The sequence below is a fragment of the Acyrthosiphon pisum genome, chromosome A2 (assembly GCF_005508785.2).
Source record: "Acyrthosiphon pisum isolate AL4f chromosome A2, pea_aphid_22Mar2018_4r6ur, whole genome shotgun sequence".
Taxonomy (NCBI): Eukaryota; Metazoa; Arthropoda; class Insecta; order Hemiptera; family Aphididae; genus Acyrthosiphon; species Acyrthosiphon pisum.
In genome coordinates, this window is record NC_042495.1 from 117,808,195 (window position 1) to 117,823,935 (window position 15,741).

A 15,741-nucleotide genomic window follows, 5' to 3' on the forward strand; every position below is an offset into this window, starting at 1 on the left:
TGTAATATCCATACTTCTACTCTCATTAATAAGAACAATAGAAATATTATACAATAGTAGGTAGTTACCTTCCTTAGTTATTTAATAAAGCGAGTGGTGACAGTACAAGTTATAACAGTTAGGTTTAGCTAGGGGTACCTGTTCCCATAAGAAGAAAATATCATGTGGACATTAAAAATAAAAATAATAATGTATTACACCGTATGCACATGGCAGTATGTCTCATGAACGTCATCTACAATTTATAAAATGTTGGCAACTATGTATGCCAGTAGTAAGAAGTAGGTATCTAGTTATTGACATAGTCATCAAGAAGAATCTTTTTAGAGTTTTAAATATGAACAATTGTTTATGTAATTGATACTTGATAGTTGATACAATTTTCATTTCAACGATTAATCAATAAAATATATATATAAGCTTCGAAAATGCTAGTATACACATTACAAATACAAATTTAGCCATTTAGGAACCATAATTTAACTAAGTATTTTGAAAATTGCCAACTAAATGTTCATTTTCGAATAGCTATAGTTCCTGCTATAGGTACAACAAAAACTTCAAAACGAATTTAGTTTTGTTCTGTAAACTCAGATTTAAATAATTTAATCCAAAAACTACGAGATTTAACTGCAATGCATCCAAGGATCATTTTTACCTCAATGTTTTAAAGAGTTTCAGACAAAACTCTGTGGGGCTGGACACGAATTAGTACGTCACTTGCACCCCCCCCCCCTCCCCCCGTATGATATGCCAATAACTTTTGAAGGAGTGGAGATCTAACGACCGGACGAATAACACTATGAAGCACTAACGATTAACGAAACATAAACGAATAAAACATTTTTGGAACCAAAATTCGAAATCTAAATAAGCATGTCCTTAGCACCCCCCTGTAGGAAATTCAATTACAATTTTAAGGGATGGACAACTAACGATGGCATGAAAAGCACTAACGTGCACAAAAGAATAAAATTGGTTTGGGCCCGAAATTCGAAATGGGGGGTGCAGGCATATCCCCGGTACCCCCCTGTACGAAATGCGAATAACTTTGGAACGGATAAAGCACTACGACGGGATAAAAAGCACTAACGTGCACTAACGAAGCACAAACGAATAAAATTTGTTTGGACCCGAAATTCTAAATGGGGGGTGCAGGCATGTCCCCGGCACCCCCCTGTACGAAATGCGAATAACTTTGGAACGGATAAAGCACTAACGACGGGATAAAAAGCACTAACGTGCACTAACGAAGCACAAACGATCGCCCCGGGTTTGGACCCGAAATTCGAAATGGGGGGGTGCAGGCATGTCCCTGGCACCCCCCCTGTACGAAATGCAAATAACTTTGGATGGGATGAAGCACTAACGACGGGATAAAAAGCACTAACGTGCACTAACGAAGCACAAACAATCGCCCCGGGTTTGGACCCAAAATTCGAAATGGGGGGTGCCGGGGACATGGACCTTGGTATATCTGCTGTTCGGTGATCACCGATAACGTTTGGTTTCGTGTACATTTTACGTATGTTAATTGCAATTTTCTATGTGTTGTAGGGTTTCTTCCCCTTGGGCGGCTAGGCTTGTTCTCTTCAGGAACTTTTAGGGAAATTGATGACAGTACAGATTATATAAACTTTGGTCTGTGCTTTCGACAAAGTTATATAATCTGTTGCTGGTCGGAAAGCATGGTGTCGGCGCGCTCTCTGGATGGTGTATTGTGGCGTCACTCTGCTTCCTTATAAAACGTGTGTTTTCACGATGTACTGAATATGTAGTGACATCGCGGTATGCTGCGTGGGTCTCCAATAGTGTGTTGAATTGAACGGTGAGCTTTTACGTGCTTGTAAAGTGTTTAAAAGTTTTAAAAGTGAATTTGTGTGAAAAGGTCAGTACATGTGTTGTGCGGTCGGTACCGTCGTAGTTTGGGTTCGCGCACTAGCGCGTTAATAGAGGGCGAAACATATTCCACTTTAATAAATGTAATGGTAATTGTGTACCGTTACAAGTGACCCACTTGTAACCCACTGTACACAGCAGAGTAACACCGACTTAATCACCTTTTTTTATTATTTTATTGGTAGCTATTGGTTAATCGGGCAGATAGGGTTCAAGCATGCATCAAATTGAATTTTTGCACATTGCCTAACAAGGTGGTTGAGTTGTATTTATAGCCGTTGCTCGCAGGGGCAGCATCAGCAATATGGTTAAGGGGGGGGGGGAGCAAGACATAATTTTCAGATAATATCGATGATTTGTTTTTGCAATTTTGTTTTTGACAGTATACAATTGTTTAGAAATAAATATAGAAAAGTTTAATATTAAGTTCAAAATTGTTAAACTTCAAAAAAATATTAAATTTATAATGCGATAACTTTCCCACCTTTGTGTAAGTTAATATTTATAATATGTATAGGGGTATTTCGTCATGAATAACAATAAACCTAGATATAACAAATTTAAATACACATATAATTCATGCAAATATTGTACCTATTAACTTTTAATACTTTTTAATACCTATTTGTTCGGACGACAACACCGATAAGCCCGTGTCGTCCGTACTATCAGCCGTAGTGTGCGTGTGTGCGGCAAACGTACGATACACACGTTAAGTTAGTCGCTGATCCGCGTCCGACCGTAGCCTTATCGAGTTCGACCGTCCGACCACCCTAGGACTCCGTCCTTATTTCCGGCCTCTATACCACCGTTACCACCATTACTACCGTCACCATCACCGTCGTCTACCTGTCCGACAATCACCGTTCCTGTCACCCGCTGTCCAACGTCATCTTCGCCGTCAGCCAACGTCCGTGCAACACCGTCACTGTTCTCAAAATCACAGTTTTACTATCATTTTTATTATTATTGTATATTCTATTTTTGTTAGTTAACTATTCCCCGATGGTCAGCACTCCTTGTGCCCCAATTTATTTATCGTATTTATTTTGAATAGTAGTCCGCTATAACCACGGCAAACAAAAAATTAGATTTAATTTATTATTATCCATACCTTTACCACAATCGTCATATACAGTCCACAGAACCCGAGTTAAGAACAATACCTTTTAATAACAAATTGTACTTAGTATACTTTATAAAAATATTCAGGTAAGTTGAGGTAAGTACACCAATTTTTCCAACTTACCTGTAGGTACTATACGATTTTTGTGTTTTGATTAATATCTTATAAAAAAAACAAAGGTAATTCAAATAAAGAACATAATAAATGATAACTAAGAATAAGTGTCATTCAATTTATGAGTTAAAATATTTGATTTTACCTACATATTTCTGTTAATTATTATCTGGTTATGGAAACAGTTTAATATAACATTACACTGGCTAAACTTAATTTCTTTTTTTGGAAACAAATTTGTTATCACTTCAATAATTTGAAACTTGGGGATTATATAATATGTTTTCAAATGTATTATGTTGGTTTTATCAAATTTTATTACCAGCTTAATCGTAATTTTGATATCATATATTAGTCATCTTACCCAAAACGTCAACTTACCTAGGTTCATACAATGTATTTTTAAATCTTAATTAAAATTTATTTTTTCAGGGAAACAATAAAAAAAATAAGACGATTTTGAAATTATTAATTAATCAATGCGTTGTGTTCGGAATACCGAAAGTTAATTATAGGGGACATACAGATCCACCAAACATAATATTTGTGTAGGTGTGCATGTTTTAAAAAAAATATAGGTACTATGTAATAGTTGATGTCATAATAAATCTTTGTGCAAAAATAAATAGTAAGGTAAAACAATATATAAAATAGGTATGGTTCATTTATAAAAATGTACGTTATACGTAGGTAACTATTACTTAATATTTCAATTTAAAAATAAATAAAAATATAATATAATTTATTGACATATTATGTTGTTGTTCATAAAACGATATGGAAATGTATAGAATGGATGGTTTTTGTGAGAAGGTTTATTTACGAATTTCACTTTCTCGATATCCAGTTCATAATATTAGTAATTTCACTATGTAGATGAGACATATATATAGGTAGTACATATTAATTATTCGGATTGTAGGTTAGCCTTTTTTAATAATTTAAATAGGATCCATTATTTCTCAAAAGTCTCGCGTATCGCCTTAAGTATTAATTTGTCGAGTGGGCACATAAATATATTTAGAGGGGTGGTTTTATTGATAGTTCGAAGATAATTGGAATTCATACATTTTGAATAAATTTTTGTTGAAAAATCACTATTGTAAGCTATATAACCGCGTTGATTTGACACTGAGATGATATTAGAGCGATACGTGACTTTCAGCACATACTATACAACAGAAGTTAAATATTAAATTGTTTGTGATCATTTGACAACCAATTATTCTTACCCTACCACAATTAGACCCGGCCAATGATACGGTCGGGTAACCGACAGCCGTTTGGATATAAAAACGATATGGACACTGTACCTATTATATATTATACTTGTCGTGGCAGTAATATAAAATACACACACACACATAGTAGTATATATATACACTTATTCACTGAATCAACTTCGAGTCACCACTCCAAGCGATCTACTGAAGAGCAGTTTTTCGAAGTTACAGATATCGTACTGCATATATAGGTTATTATAACAACAACAACAATATGTTTCTGTCGGACGCTGCCGTGCCCGTGTTCACTTTCACGATACTGTTGAGTTTCTTATATTTGTACTCACCCATCGAATCGATGGAATCCGGCAGGATCTACCAGTTATGCGAGGATTGTCTGAAATCGAAGTGCCACACTGAAAAAAAAAGGCCATGCTATACCAGATGGGACCCTGAGTACAATTTCACATGCTTCCTGTGTCCACACGAATTTGGCAACAAACAGTTCTACACCGAAGAAGACTGCTTAGAGGGCTGCACGGACGAGGACTATCATTGCGTTTGCGACTTTTCGTGTTACATGTGCGTCCAAAAAGAAGGCTTTGATAAGGCCAATTTCACGGACTGCAACATTGACCCAAACGAGGTACCAACGTGCGTGTAGATTCTGTACGGCTCCACCAGCACGCCTACTCGGTGATTTTAATTAAAATAATATTAAAATAATTACTTATTTTCAATTATGATTTTTGTTCTTAAAAAAATGGACTACGTGTACCATATTTGGTATATTATAACTTAAATTGTATAACTTACATTTTTACTTATGTACTTTTTTTTCGTATACTCATTAGAAAAAACAATTTGTTAATGATTGAAATTTGTATGTAAAAATGTTTATGCTTAAAAATATTGTTTTATTTGAATTGTATTCTTTAACAATAAAACATATTACATATTGTATCTAAATTTTATATTTAGAATTCTTCTCATTATAAAATTATTACAACGTGTATACAAGTTTAGTATAGTTCACTCTCGTTTAATATTTTGAAGGTTTTAGTGGATTTTATTTGATAAAATATGATTCCCTTTTTCTATGAATTTTTCAATTATGTATAGTTCTGTAGAAATATTCAGCTTAGGTATCTGATGTTACGCATATTTTAAATTTCATTACACTTGGGAACAAGTTATATAGCTATTAACTCTGCTATATTATACTATATTTACTAAACTAGTCTAGATATATTACATAGAATACTAGAAATAGGTACAGATTGCAGAGCCAATTCATAATACAAGATATAAATAGGTGTTGCTTATTAAGCATTACATCTCAACATTATATAAAGTACGTATCAAAGGACTAAGTAACAAAGTGAGATTAGTATAAAATAATCTATATCAGGGGTGGCCAAACCGCGGCTCGCGTCATAGACTTTTGCGGCTCGCATCTTAACGTAACATTAGACGTAAATTAACGTAAGAGCCAAGATGTAAAAAAAAAAAAAGGTCATATAATATATAATAATATGACCTTTTTTTTTTTTACATCTTGGCTCTTCAATTTTTATTGATATATTTGGTAGCTCGCGAGTCTCTTCTCGCTGGCCACCCCTGATCTATGTCTATTATATATATCTATACTAGGTACTATATAAAATGAAGCTATTTTTTATTCGGGATAAACTCTGAAACTACTTATTCAATCGTCGTGCAGTTTTTTTTTAATTAAAGAGGACTCCACACAGAAGGTTTTAGGCATAAATTTAGTCCGATAAAGTTAATAAATAATTAGTTATTATTAATTAAAATAAACGTATAAATTGTACACATATATATATATTATTATATATATTTGTGCATCATCTGTTTACCTGTGCCATATTATCGTACATCATATGCGCATCAAAATTCTAAACAATAGAAGGGTATAAAAATAATTGTACACACATATAATATTATATAGATATTGGATAATTTAATATACATAGGCACAAGTTTTTGTTCAATAAGCATTTAAAGTTCAAATGTCGACCAAATTTATAAAAAGCTCAACAATTTGCAAATTATTTTGTAGTTAAAAATGTAATATTCAGTTGAATTAGGTACATTACATGGCCATAGTTATAGTAAAAAATATACATAATACATATAACATAAAGGTAGTTTGAGTAAAATTTTTTTTCGGTTCAATTAGGAATATTACAGTCATAGTTATAATTATAATACAGATATAGGTACATATAGTTTGAGAAAAGCTAAACGCTTTTGGGTATACAGAGTGATTCTTTTATCAAACAACACTCATTATTTAAAAAAGTGTAAGTTTTTTTGAAAAATTTTTTTACATACTTTCAAGTCGCTTATAAAACAACGTTTTTCTTAAAAAATTATATTTTTAAATATTTTTTATCCTTATAATTTTTTAAGTTTTTTACTTTTTTGAATGACAACATAGGGTTTTAATTTTTTATTCCAAAGCAGAATATTTTTATTATTTATTTTGATACATGAAAATCGAATTTGAGACGAGTAGTTTATGAGTTATAAATATTCAATGTTTAGATGAGCGGAGAAGTGGACAAACATTTTGCGGAGTAACCCCGTACCACTCTACTCCGCTCATCTAAAAATTATAATGATAAAAAATATTTAAAAATACAATTTTTTAAGAAAAACGTTGTTTTATAAGCGACTTGGAAGTATGTAAAAAAATATTTTCAAAAAAATGTACACTTTTTGAAATAAAGAGTGTTGTTTGATAAAAGAATCACCCCGTACACCTTTTTTTCAGTTCTATTGTTAAATAATATTGATGCGCAAATGATGTACGACCTTTTAAACGATCGATGCGCAAACGATGTACCTATTATCCAAAAATCGAATGATGCGCAACTGTCTTACAAAAAAGGTCAAAAATAACAATAGTGATGCGCAAACGACAACCGGCGAAAAGGTATTCCCAAGACTAATTTTTGACACATGCACATCGTAATATCAACGTGTTAATACATTCGTAATTACGTACGTACTCCGAGGGGTCTGTAATCCACCGCAGGTGAACTGCCTACCTGTAAACATTTAACATACCTACTGCGTGTCTCACGCATACAAAACATACAAGTGTGTCTCTTGGGTAATTATATATTCAAGGTGATAGATAAAAATATCTAAGTTTTGAACATCATTCACCGAATATTGAACAAACGAATTGAACAAAGTTTGAATCATATATAGAGTTGGTACATATTTTAACGAGCAACGAAGTGAACGGGTTCAGCTATAAACTTATACGTATAAGTTATAATATTGCCAATGTATTTCACCTGAGGTAACTTTTGCTGGGGCAATGCCGGGTGGGACAGCTATAGGTATATATAAATGGACGTTTGTGTGCAGATTAGACCTCTAGGAAGAAGATAGATTAATTTAAAAATGGTTAAATTTGTTTTTTTTTATCCATTGGACTTAAGTACTGTTAGGTTAGGTAAGGATTTTCTATTAATTGATTATATTAATCCACCGTAGGTGGAATTAAGTAAAAACGACAAACTTCGTACAGCTTTGATACTCTAGGGCTAAATCATACACTTACGTACAAACAGCTCGGGGTCAGCGATCTACCGCAGATAGATTGCCTAACTGCTAATATAATTGCTGTGAAGCAGAATTTTTATTCTGGGCAACGGAAAAGTTAAGATAAGTTTTGATCGCCATACACTGAATATTAAATAACGAATTGAACGAAGTATGAGTCATATGGAGTTGGTACATTTAACGGGCAACGAAGTGCACGGGATCAGCTATTTTTAATAAAAATATATTTATCATTAACCGCTAGGAATATTCAATACGTTTTCACTAACCGTTTTGTATATTTACTTGCCGATCACATTAAACGTTTAAAATTATACATATCATCTTCCGAAGGCAAAATAAACAAATAAACGGGTGGGCTAATTATCTTAAATTCGTATATAGGTAATTCACTAAGAGTGCTCATCCCTATTTTTTCATTTAATAATTAATTCACTAAAAATCGGAATATAAAATAGATTGTAATATTAGATCTAATATTTATTACACTTTGATTATTTTCACAAAATACAAATTATCATAACTGTTGATGGATTAATGTTAATTAGTAACATTTTTAAATTATAGTCTCATATCTTCAAAACCTTACATCGTGAACCTCATTGTTCTTAGTATCTTCACCAAGCTTTAAATACCTAGCAAAATACTACTCGCTCGAATTTTCATTTTGATACGTCTAAATGTTCGTTAAATAATTTACAGTATAAAATGTTGAATAGAAGGAGCAAAAAATTTGAAAAATTTGAAAATATGGTCTTTAACAATTCGAAAAAATGCTTAGTAACTCACTCTGTATATATTATGAGCAAATAATATTTTTTAATGATTAATACTTATATTGATTAGATGTAGTTTTACAACATTAGGACAAGACGGGGCTCAGAGCTTCTAAAAAATAAATTAATAAAAGACAAAATACATACGTGATGGAGTTATTGTTTTTTATATTGATAAAATAATATACAAATAGGTACTAATAATATAGAACAATAAAGGTGCATCAATTATATAATATATTACAAGCATTTGACTACTTTACTGTATATTATGTTCAAATAATTATTATAATAATGACACAATAGATATACTCGTAAAGAATATGAAATAACAATAGTATAATTAAAATATTTTTTGTATTTTCATTGTTTCTTTTATTCACAAGCGAACAAATTTTCGGGAAACTGATGACATTTATGCTTATATCATATTTATCATGACTAAATAAACAGGCATGATCACTAAAAAATCAATTTTTCCTATCACTGCGCATTTTCCCCAGATATGGCAAAAACAGTATAATTCCTATATAATTGTAATGTGAAGAACATTTTTTCTATGATATTAGTGTTTCTTCCAAGTCTGGGGAAGTATAATATATGTATAAAATCTACGTGCAGTAATCTAGCGATCATGCCTGTTTATTTAGTCATGATATTTATAATATTACCGATCGGCAGGTTAGTTTTAAAAATAGTTTACAAACTACTGCCACAGTGCAACAGAATAGTAATAATATTATGCTTGACGACGGATCACTGGGGCGTTGACCTGTTATGCAAGAATATTGTGCGAAGCAAAACCGTGAAATATAATATTAAATACTATTATACTACGCATAATATTACTAAGTAATGGGACATTATTTATTTTTTTAAGACCAAAAATCTTAAATGTAAATATATTATCATAACATTATTTTAATTATAATCTCACGGCGGATGTGCTGGTGGTGCCATATGGAACTTACACGCACGTTGGTTGCTCCTCCTGTTCTGGTACGGTGCAATTCATGTATTTACTCATATCGGTGCCCTCTTTTACGATGCACATGTAACACGATGCGTCACAAATGCACATCTTCGTCGGATCCGTACAACCCTTCTTGCATTCATCTTCGGAATAGAACTGTTGGTTGCCATCTTGGGGATCACACGTGTAACATGTGAAATTGTACTCAGGGTCCCATCTGGTTATACACGGCCTTTGACATTTGGCGTGGCACTCCGAATTTAGACAATCCTCGCACAACGGGTACATAAAGCCGGTTCCGGCTGATTCGACGGGCAAGTATAAGTAGAAGACATTCAACAGAATCGCGAAAGCGAACACGGCCACGGCGGCGTACGACAGAAACATAATATTGTTGTTTTTGTTATTATTCTTACCTATATATGACACTGCGAGCAGTGCAGAATATGTTATTTTGGAATCTGCTTCTCGGTGGATCGCTTGCAGTGGCGAATCGAAATTGATTCGTCGAATAAGTTTGTGTATAAATATATGTGTTTGTGTGTGTATTTCCTCCGCGATTATAGTTTATTATATAGGTACTGAGTGTAACACAGCTGATTGACTGACATTTCGATCGGTGTGTATATCGTTTTTATATCCGAACGTCGGCCGGTTACGCAATCATGGAATCGTGTAATTAGTCACGTCTAAATTTGGTAGGGTTATGGCTGTCGAATGATCACAATAACCTGATTTAATATTTAACTTTTGCCGTAGAGTGTGTGCTAAAGTCCCGTATCACTCTTATATCATCTAAATGTCAAATCCGATAGTTGATTGCTTACAGATATGATTTTTTCAACATCAATTTATTTGAAATGTATGTCGAAAAATTACAATTTTCTTATTGATTTTCGATGATAAACCATCCCCCCCCCCCCCCCCCCCCCATCACCGCACTCTAAATATATTCACGTGCCCTCCTCACAGATAAAGACATAAGGTGATACGCGAGACTTTTAAGAACTAAAAAACTGTCGCATTCTGTAATTTATGCTCTAGGTACCTAACTACTGCAGAATATACATAAATATTAAATTGGTATTTTCGTATATAAATTATAAACTTATATACATTTTTTGTACAATAATATAAAATAGGTACCCAATCGATATGCGTATACATTTATAATGGATAACGAATAATCGTGAAACGGTTGGGTTTTTGATACCCCGTAGTAGTATAAGTGTATCATTCCTATAGCACACCTCTTCCAAACTTTACAATCAGAGTTATACATAAACAAAAAATTTTAAGATAAAGGGAAACTTTTAATGTGTAATGTAGCCTGTAAATTATTACTTGAGAAAAAATTTTTATCTGGCTGAGTTATTAATTTATTTGCCTGAGTTACTATTTATCTAAATCGTTACCTAGTAGTTTTTTTAAGTACGTTAGTAATCAAATGAAAAAGTCGTTAAATTCGATGATACCCTTATAATATTTTGATAATCGAGACGTAAGATCGTTCTTAAGTCTCTGCACTTTTTAATTGTTTACATTTTTATAGTTCAATAAATTACGGTTTTTATGTAAATAAATATCTGTTAATTTAGTAATTTTTGAACTTAAAGCTTTCGCCATTTATATTATCATAACAAGATTTAGTAGAATTAATGGATTAGTTAAATAAAATTAATTTTTATTCAGGGAGTTTGATTTATAATTTATCAATATATTAAATTGTTAAAAATGCCTAACCTACAATCATAATAATTAATAAGTACCTACCTATGTCGCATCCAAATAGCGAAACCACTAATTTCATGAATTGTATATCCAGATAGTGAAATTCACACAGATCGTGAAATTTGAAGAAAATACATGAAGTGGACAATACTTGTATTGTATACTTTGTATAATTAGTATAAAACCATATTTTTTATGTTATTAAGCAATCAAGTATATTATATCATAATAAACATTTTTACAAAAACTCTCCATACTATATTTTTATATAAGTACTGTTTTATAACATTATAACGAGTCAATAAATAATATTATGTTTTAATATATTTTTAAACTTAAATATTATAAAATTTATTAACTTGTTATAAACCGTTCGTATAACGTATATTTTTTATAAACAACCATACCTATTTTTGTATATTGTTTTACCTTATTATTTATTTTTGCACGAAGATTTATTATGACATCAACTGTTACGTAGCATATTTTTTTTAAAACATGCACACCTATACACAAATATTATGTTTGGTGGATCGGTAGGTCCCTATAATTAACTTTCGGTACACCGAATATAATAAGCACTGAATAATTAATAATTTCAAAATCATTATATATGTATATTTTTCTGTTTCCTGAAAAAATAAATTTTAATTAAGAGCTAAAAGGAAGTAAGTTGACATGTTAGGTAAGATGACTAATTGATGATATCAAAATAGTTTCAAATTATTTTGATCAGTCATAACAAATTTATTTATAAAAGACGTAATTAATCAATGATATATTATAAACTGTTTTCAGAACCGGATAACAATTAACAGAAATCAGTAGGCAAAGTCAAATATATTGAAAAATACGATGAATGACACGCATTCCTAGTTGTCATCTAATGTGTTGTTTATTTGATTTACATTTTTTTTTTTATGTAAGTTATTAATCAAAACATAAGACACGTACGCGTTAGTTGGAAAAAATTATATACATAAACTTACCTGAATGTTAGTTTTTATAAATAATTCTAAGTAAAATTTTTTATTAAAAGGTATTAAAAAATATTAAATGTTAATACAACATTTACATAAATATTTAAATGTTTTTCATGGCTTTCGCTGCTGGAACTGTTGAAGCATTACATCAACAGCGCCGTCATAATTTATTAATTTTTTCAATTAATACAATAAATATAATTCAATTAATACATAACAATCACAATTTCATAACATCTACAATAATTTTTTTTAACGACAATTTATTAGTTCCCAAACACTCCGGCTCCCATGACTACTTTCCGTAGTGATTGGTATAGTATACAATTTGATTCTGTTATATCGTCGAATAATCATTATTGCCAAGAGTATTGACTTTCTTCCAAATATTTTTTATTTTATTTTAGTTTCATGATTTCTATATTTGTATAAATGTCTAATATTTTTCACCCTTATGTTTATTATTTAAACCATTATCAACTCTTGATTTTAAGATGACATCTGTATGATCATGATCGTACTGTGTGCTGGCATATATTGGAACCATGAAGTTATACATCTGTAGGTTCAATAATATTATCTAGCTTGTATATGATGTGACTGGAAAGCATTGTGTCCTGGAGTCTTGTATGACATAATAATAATGATAAATACAATTGTAGCTAAATAATATAAGTACATAGGTATTGAACACATAGGCGTAGCCACGTGGCGTGCAGGGTATGCAGCTGTACGTCCTAATCGCCTTGAAGGCTGCTTTAATTCAAGTTTAAAATTAATTAATAAAAGTAAAATCCATGAACGGTTAATTTGGCTGAAGTCAATGATCATTATAAATACTAATCGTTATATATCTGTTCTTAACAATGTATTTTCCATGTATTCATTTTCCAAGCTAAGACAGTTCCTAACCGTATTTTTTCTATATACTATAATTCAAAATAATAAATATCATTTCTGTCATTTTCAATTTTTTCAAATTAATTTTCTTTTTTTAGAACTAAATAATTATATTCTATAACAAAAATATTGCCAACCGCCGGAGGAATTCAACTGCGCTAACATTCGGTATATTATTTAAAATTAATAAAAATTTGAAATTTTGTTTTAAAAGCTTGAATAATAAATAAGCTAATAATTAAATAATAAGCTTACAATTTATAAATAACAATTAATTACGGTGACCTATAAAATATCTGAAAATGGGGATTTTAGGGATAACCCCTCCCTCCCACTATAAATTGTGGTGGGCTGATTTAGATTCTGCTAAACAATACTTCTGGCTCCGCCTATGATTGAACATGATGTAGGTAAACAATTAGGATATTAATATGTAATACATATATGACGTGTAAGCTTTGTTATATATATTAGAGTTAAAGTGTTGAATCAGTAAGTTTATGAAATAACTAGGTAATGTATAAAATAACTAAAGCTTGTAGGTAATGTATATAATTTATACTTTAACTAGGTAGTTATTTTATACATTCCCTGGCATCACTTCGTTAATGTGTAAAATTGTAAATAACAAAATATCATGATAAATAATATTATTTATTTGATACCTAACCTACAAATTATAATTACAGGAGTGTTAAAACAACTATACTCTCGATAACAGTTCACAGTATGTTCAGAAAATTTGTTAGCCGTAGAAGCTGTTCCAAATGAAAGTATTACATTAAGATCTGCGGCAACTGCGCAGTCACTGGGAACTGTTCAGGGTTTTTGAAGTGCACTTCTACCAAAACATGTGAGACAAAGCGATGTGTTTGTAGAAAAAATGAGGTATTGTGCAACTCTAAATGCCATATTGCCTTACATGTACCAATAAATAAATAATATAACTATTATTAATTCATAATTCAGTAAAATAATATATTTTAATATATATTTTAAATTTTAATGTATTTTATACTTTAACGGATATCAAACTGAAATTGTATAGAATAACTAGATATTCTATGAAATAACTAGTTAAAGTACAATTTTCATATATTATTTCATACTTTAACTAACATTCGTAGGTAATACCTAGTTATTTCATAAAATAACGGAATTCAACACTTCAGCTGTAACATATATAATTGGTACCTATAGTATATACATTTCAAGACTTTAATTTTATAAATATTATTTATTTAGTTTGAACAAATAATTGTTAAAATAAATCAAACATCTTAAATTTCAATTATGGGTTAATCAATCCATATTAATTAATACCTATATTAATACTATCCTTACTAGTCGCATAGTACTATTATAGTACCTAGTGTAAATATTGTACATTTAACGAGCATTTAGTTATGAAAATTTATGTAAATCTCTAATGAACTTTATATTGTTGCGCTCAAATTTGTCTTTTGATAATGATTCACTTTTAAATTAAATTTATAATCATACATATCTTTATCTTGATGGCTTGTTCATTGTTGTAGGTACTGTGAGATTCCGTAGCTTTTTTAGGGCTCCGCAAACCACCCACGACAAAAGGGGATCACTTTTATCGTGACCTACGAGCCGCACCGCGTGATGACCCGAGGGCCATGTCGGTGGAGCTCGTAGGCTTTAAACACGCAACGGCAAGTGAATGCCGAGGATTTATTTAGGGGGAAAAATAATATTAAAATAATAAGATTCGTATTAAGGTAATCACGTGGATCTATTAGATTGACAGTTTAAGAATAATATTTAGCATTACAAATAATAATAATATAGTAAATATATAAAACATAATAAGTTTGGCGCACGGCAAATGCGAAAAAATATAATAATTTTGGGCAAATGGCAATTATGAAAAAATATAATAAGTTTGGCACATGGCAAATGCGACAAAATATAATAATTTTGGGCACATGGCAATTATGAAAAAAGATAATAATTTTGGTGCATGGCAAATGCGACAAAATATAATAATTTTGGGCACATGGCAAATATGAAAAAATATAATAATTTTGGTGCATACTTTCCCGGCCCGCAGGAGGCCACACACCATATCAATCATGGCGTGTCCTCACAGGGTTACCGGAAAAGTATGCTGGCCTTGTATAAGCCGAAAACAGGGGGGAATCATTTGTTGAGGGACCCGCGTCTTGCGACGCCTCCCTGGCACACAGGTTATACAACATAAAATCCGTATAACCTGTGGCCTACGTGCTGGTAAAGGGGGGACAGGGGAGATATAAAACATATTACGACAATGACTTGATGAACTGCGTGGTTTGTGTTGACTGGAGCTGTGGCCGCCGCCCGGGCCCTCATGGTTAACTCAGCCCATCATCGTGGTTGCTGGCAGTCGTCGGAAATGATGAAT

The 15,741-nt window shown here is 31.5% G+C and overlaps 2 protein-coding genes across 2 annotated transcripts; one reads left to right on the forward strand and one right to left on the reverse strand.

The window, feature by feature from the left end:
* The first annotated feature begins 4,636 nt into the window (after window positions 1-4,636).
* Window positions 4,637-5,026, forward strand: LOC103309510 (hypothetical protein). Its single transcript, NM_001301092.1, has one exon. It carries the CDS (start codon window positions 4,637-4,639, stop codon window positions 5,024-5,026), a length of 390 nt encoding a protein of 129 aa, NP_001288021.1.
* Window positions 5,027-9,046: 4,020 nt separating this feature from the next.
* Window positions 9,047-10,273, reverse strand: LOC100569543. Its single transcript, XM_029490848.1, has one exon. The coding sequence runs from the start codon at window positions 10,099-10,101 to the stop codon at window positions 9,709-9,711; it is 393 nt and encodes a 130-aa protein (XP_029346708.1). The 5' UTR covers window positions 10,102-10,273; the 3' UTR covers window positions 9,047-9,708.
* Window positions 10,274-15,741: the final 5,468 nt, after the last annotated feature.

Coding starts and splice junctions, on each gene's coding strand:
- LOC103309510 (NM_001301092.1), top strand. CDS start 4,637: ATGTTTCTGTCGGACGCTGCCGTGCCCGTGTTCACTTTCACGATACTG.
- LOC100569543 (XM_029490848.1), bottom strand. CDS start 10,101: ATGTTTCTGTCGTACGCCGCCGTGGCCGTGTTCGCTTTCGCGATTCTG.